The sequence below is a fragment of the Balaenoptera acutorostrata genome, chromosome 2, assembly GCF_949987535.1.
Source record: "Balaenoptera acutorostrata chromosome 2, mBalAcu1.1, whole genome shotgun sequence".
Lineage (NCBI taxonomy): Eukaryota > Metazoa > Chordata > Mammalia > Artiodactyla > Balaenopteridae > Balaenoptera > Balaenoptera acutorostrata.
Genome location: NC_080065.1, coordinates 175,171,501 through 175,177,614, shown reverse-complemented (window position 1 = coordinate 175,177,614; position 6,114 = coordinate 175,171,501). Strand labels below are relative to the sequence as shown.

The 6,114-nt window shown below is 39.0% G+C and overlaps 1 protein-coding gene across 1 annotated transcript; it reads left to right on the top strand.

Annotated features, from left to right (window-relative positions):
* The first annotated feature begins 371 nt into the window (after window positions 1-371).
* Window positions 372-1,316, top strand: LOC103010973 (olfactory receptor 10H3-like). The gene has a single exon (XM_007183597.2). The coding sequence runs from the start codon at window positions 387-389 to the stop codon at window positions 1,314-1,316; it is 930 nt and encodes a 309-aa protein (XP_007183659.2). The 5' UTR covers window positions 372-386.
* Window positions 1,317-6,114: the final 4,798 nt, after the last annotated feature.

Here is a 6,114-nt window from a genome sequence, read left to right as displayed (position 1 = left end):
TCTTAATGATTACAAACCTGGAAACTTTTATTCTTTTCATCACTGTTAATAAAAACCCAATAATCATTTCAAAGAACTATAGAATTTAAAGAATCTTTCATTCATTCAAAAAAAAAAAACCCAATAGCCAAACGATGTCTTATGCCCTTAATATACTGATCTCATTTTACCTTTAATTACATTACTAAATGGTAAGAAGTATTAAGATTTACTCCCTCTTACTGATGAAGCTTGTGAGACCCAGAAAAGTTAAGCAAATAGCTATATAGTATAGAGGTCTTTAATAGTCATTTAATCTATGGAAGAGCCTCTGTCTTAACCACTGTGCCTTCATTCTGTCTCTGATCTCACCAGATGCAACATTCTTGTCTGGTCAGAACTATAGCATGTTGTCTGAATTCATCCTCATCGGCTTCTCCAACTTCCCTCAACATCTCCTGCCCACGTTCTTCCTGCTGTACCTGCTGATGTACCTGTTCACATTGCTGGGGAACCTGCTTGTCATGGTCACCATCTGGAGAGAGCACAGCCTCCACACCCCCATGTACCTCTTAATGTGCGCCCTCTCCATCTCTGAGATTCTGTTCACTGTTGCTATCACTCCTCACATGCTGGTTGACATGCTCTACACCCACCATTCCATCACCTTTGTGGCCTGTGCCAGTCAGATGTTCTTCTCCTTCACGTTTGGCTTCACCCACTCCTTCCTGCTCATGATTATGGGTTATGACCGCTATGTGGCCATCTGCCACCCCCTGCACTACAACATGCTCATGAGCACACGTGACTGTGCCCGTCTTGTGTCCTGGTGTTGGGCTGGTGGCTCAGTCATGGGGATGATGGTGACATTGATAATTTTTCACCTCACCTTCTGTGGGTCTAATGAGATCCACCATTTTTTCTGCCATGTGCTTTCTCTCTTGAAGTTGGCCTGTGGAAAGAAGACAGCCTCTGTCACCATGGTTGTGATCATGGTTTGTGTCACAGCCCTGCTGGGATGCTTATTCCTCATTGTCCTCTTCTATGTCTTCATTGTGGCTGCCATATTGAGGATCCCCTCTGCTGAGGGCCGACACAAGACCTTCTCCACCTGTGTATCCCACCTCACCATAGTGGTCGTGCACTACGGTTTTGCCTCCATCATCTACCTCAAGCCCAAGGGCCCCCATTCTATGGACAGTAACACGCTGATGGCCACAACCTATACAGTCTTCACCCCCTTTCTTAGCCCGATCATTTTCAGCCTCAGGAATAAGGAGCTGAAGAACGCCATGAAGAGAAGTTTCCACAGAACATTCTGTCCTCTCAGCTCCTGAGGGGCCAGTTTGGTGGTGAAGAAATATGATAGAAGTGTTGGGAATAATAATGTCTGTCTTCATAGAACTCTTGTAATGTTTCAGGTCTGTAAAATACCCACACTCCATAGGAGTTTGATGCATACCACCTATTTGTTTTTCTCCAATATTTCCCCCTCTTGCATAGGCTCTATCATCATAATCTCTTATTTATATCCAGTGAGATGAACTCCATCCCATTATCTATGCCTATGAATGTGTTATCTATCTGTAGGCAGGTGAGGAGCACCACATGGAGGTGTCAGAACCCTGATGCACGTGGTTCTTCTTGAATGGATTAATGAGAAGATTTTATTTCCCCATCTCCCAAAATAAGAATAAACAAAATAACCAAAAAATAATACGAAATGCCACCAGAACTGGGTCTTTTCCATGTGTAAAGGACCATGTTTAGTTTTTTATTATTATTATCTTCATAATTATAAGAAATACACAAAAGAAAATAAAGCATTTGTCTCAAAAATAAATGGTTTACTATTTACAGTTCATCACTGCATTTTGGAGCTTTAGACTCTAAAAAAGGTTTTTCATATTGAGCTGAATCAAGTGAAGAAGGTTAGAATGTAATATATAGAGAGAGCAAGAACTAGATCTAGTGAGAGCAAGAACAATAGGGAGAGCAGGCTAGGAGGAATGGAATCCTTTAAACTGATCTCATCATTCAATTGGATAAAAAATATGGGGCAAAATCTGGGAACTAGAGGAAGATGGAGAAGGTGGTTGGTAATAAGGTAATGTTCATATGAAGAATGGAAGATGAGGAAGGGAGGAAGGGGGTGGGAAGGGAGGAAAGAGAAAGGGAAGAGGGATCAGTGTTTAGGTAAGAACATAGGCACGTTAAAAGGGTGTTGCTTGTCATTTCCATTTGCATGAAATATCTTTTTACATTCCCTCACTTTCAGTCTGTACGTGTCTTTAGCCATAGTGAGTCTCCTGTGGGCAGCATATTGAAGGGTCTCATTTTTATCCAATCAGCCACCCTATGTCTTTTGATCAGAGGATTTAGTCCATTGGCATTTAAAGTAATTATTGATAAGTATGCACTTATTGCCATTTTTTATTTGTTTTCCAGTTGTTTCTGTAGTTCTTCTCTGTTCATTTCTTCTTCTTTTTGTTTCTCTCATTGTGGTTTGCTGTTTCTTTAGTAGTATGCTTGGGAGCTTTTATTTTTGGTTTTGTGTATCTATTGTAGGTTTTTGGTTCGTGGTTACCATGAGGTTTATATATGTTGACCCATAATTATATCTACTTGATTTAAACTGAGAGTCATTTAAGTTCAAATACATTCTAAAAAATCTACATTTTTTTACTCCCTTACCCCCACATTTTGTGTTTTTGATGTTATGTTTTACATCTTCATGCTTATCCTTTTCCATTTACTGTAGTTATCATTGCTTTTACATTTTTTTGTCTTTTAATCTACATGCTGGCTTATTTAAGTGATCTTCAATGCTTACTATATATATGCCTTTCCTATTTGGATTTTCCCTTTCCTATAGATTCTTACTTCTTTTCCATTTAGAGAAGATCCTTCAACATTTCTTTCAGCGTGGGTTTAGTATTGCTGAATTCTTTTAGTTTTTGCTTGTCTAAGAAGTTCTTTATCTCTCCTATTCTTGCTGGGTAGGGTAGCCTGGTTACAAGTTTTCTCCTTTCCGCACTTTTAATATATCATGCCACTCCCTCCTGGCCTGCAAAGTTTCTGCAGAGAAATCGACTGACGGTATTATGGGCAATCCATTGCATATGACTCTTTGTTTGTCTCTTGTTGCCTCTAGAATTCTCTCTTTTGCCACTTTAATTATGATATGTCTTGGCGTGAGTCTGTTTGGGTTCATCTTGTTGAGCCCTCTGTGCTTCCTGTACCTGAATATCTGTTTCCTTCATTAGGTTTTGGAATTCGAGTGGCCGTACTGCCATCAGAAATCAGGCTTGTTCTTGGGTTCTGTTTGAGTAACTGCCAACAATGGCCACTGCTGCCCCACCTGGGCTATGCCCTTGGCCCCCGAGTCACCTCTGCATGCCTATGTTGAGTCTTTTCCTGGTTCCTGGCTGCTCAGATCCAGTGCCAAGCTGTGGTGTGGAGTGAGGGGGGCTGGGGAATTCACTCAGCTCAGACTGGGGAACATGAGGAGGCAGCAGCTGCTAGGGCAGACCACTCTTTGCCCTGCCTGGGGGCAAGCCAATACCCACACACTCCTCACAAGTTGAGTCTAGGCTTCTCTAACTTTTCTATCTGTCTCAGTCAAGCAGCCAAGGGGGCTTGTCTCCTACTCACAGGACCTGGAGACAGGGACTCCCAGTCTGTGGCTTGACCAGCTCACTCTCCAGGGTGAGTGTCCACGTGTGCACTCTCCTTTTTTTTCTTGGACCCCTCCCATGATCACAGGTCCCAACTTGATGCTTTTCTTCCCATCTCACCAGATTACTTGTGTATCTTTCTTACAGCCTTGGTTTTATAGGAGTTCTTCTGCCAGCCTCCAGTTAATTTCCATAAGAATTGTTCCACATGTAGATGTGTCTGTAAGGAGAAGCGAGTTCCACATCCTCTTACTCCACCATCTTGATCTCTCTCCCTTGATGTATGACTCTTTTAATGTGCATTTGAACTTGGCTTACTAGTATTTTGTTGAGATTACTCGAATCTATATTCATCAAGGATATTGGCCAGTAGTTTTCTATTCTTGTAGAGTTGTTACCTGACTTTGGTATCATGGTAAAGCTGGCATTGTAAATGAGTTTGGAAGTGTCCCCTCCTCCCCAATTTTTTGGAAGAGTTTGAAAATGATTGGCATTGATTCATTAAGTGTTTGGGAAAATTCACCTGTGAAACTATCTGGTTCTGGGCTTTTCTTTGCTGTAAAGTTCTTAATTGCTGATTCAATTTCTTTACTTGTTATTGATTTGTTCACATTTTCTAATTCTTCATGAGTCATTCTTGGTAGATTTTATGTTTGAAGAAATTAATCATTTCTTCTAGATTGTCCAATTTGTTGGTATATAATTGTTCATAGTAGTCTCTTCTGATTCTTTATATTTCTATGGTATCAGTTTTAATATCTCCTTTTTCATTTCTGATTTTATTTGAGCTTTCTTTCTTTTTTTCTTCTTGGTAGTCTAGTAAAGGTTTGTCAATTTTGTTTATCTTTTCAAAGAAGCAGCTCTTAGTTTCATTGATCTTTTCTATTGTTTTTCTAGTCTATGTTTTATTTATTTCTGCTTTGATCTATTTTTATTTCTTCCCTTCTACTAACTTTGGGATTTGTCTGTTCTTTTTCTAATTCCTTAAGATGTAAAGTTCAGTTGTTCATTTGGGAATTTTCTTTTTTTCTTAGTGTAGGTGTTTATCACAATAAATTTCCCTCTTAGAACTACTTTTGCTGTATTCCAAGTTTTGTTATGTTGTTATCTAAGCCTGTGTACCACAACTACTGAGCTTGCGTGCCACAACAAGAGAGCCTGCGTGCCACAAACTACAGAACACACACGCTCTGGAGCCTGTGCACAACTAGAGAACCCTGCATGCCACAACTAGAGAGAAGCCCATGAGCCACAACGAAGAGACCATGCACCACAATGAAAGATCCTGCCTGCCTCAACCAAGATCCCGCCTGCCAAAATTAAGACCCAACTCAGCCAAAAAAATAAAGAAAATAAATATTTTTTAAAAGAAAGACAATTTTCCAAGGGAGATGTGCCTATGGCCAGAAGACACATGAAAGATGTTCAACCAGAGAAATGTAAAAAACCCTATCATGAGATATTATCTCACACCTGTCAGAATTGCTACTGTCAAAAAGTCTAAAAATAACAAATGTTGGCAAGGATGTGGAGGAAAGGGACCCTGCTACCCTGTATACTGGTGCATTCCCTATGGAAAACAGTATGGAGTTTTCTCAAAAAAAAAAAAAAATAGAACAACCATGTGATTCAGAAATTCCACTCATGGGTATATATCTGAAGAAAGTGAAAGCACTAATTTGAAAAGATACTTGCACCCCAACGTTCATACCAGCATTTATTTACAAGAGCCAAGCTTTGGAAGCAACCTAAGTGTTCATCAAGAGATGAATGGATAAAGATGTGGTATATATGCAATGGAACATTACTCAGCCATAAAAAAGTATGAAATTTTGCTTTTGCAACAACATATTGACCTGGAGGGTATTATGCTTAGTGAAATAAGTCAGACATAGAAAGACAAATACTGTATGTTACCACATATACATGGAATCTAAAAAATAAAACAAAGAAATGAATATAACAAAACAGAAGCAGACTCAGAGATACAGAGAACAATCTAGTGGTTACCAGTGAGGAGTAGGAAGAGGGAAAGGGCAGTATACGGGTAAGGGATTAAGAGGTAAAAACTACTATGTATAAAATAAAAGTAAGCTACAAAAATACATTGTACAGCACAGGGAATATAGCTAATATTTTATATTAACTTTAAATGGAACATAATCTATAAAAATATTGAATCACTATATTGTACACTTGAAACTAATATATTATTGTAAATTATCTATACTTCAATTTTAAAAATTCGTTTACTCAATTAAATTTATCCTAATCTTAACTTAGTCCTGATTATGCCTTTTTAGCAGCATCCTTTCCCATAAACCTTTTTTAATTTCCGTTTTATCTACAGATTTTGTCCTCTGTTTGTGTATTTCTTCTGTCTCTCTCTGTCTCTCTCTGTCTCTCTCTATCTCTCTGTCTCAACCTCCCTTTAGGACAAGATTACTATCTTTTCCCT

What these genes read in the sequence shown, in the direction of transcription:
- LOC103010973 (XM_007183597.2), top strand. Translation starts at nt 387, where the DNA reads ATGTTGTCTGAATTCATCCTCATCGGCTTCTCCAACTTCCCTCAACAT.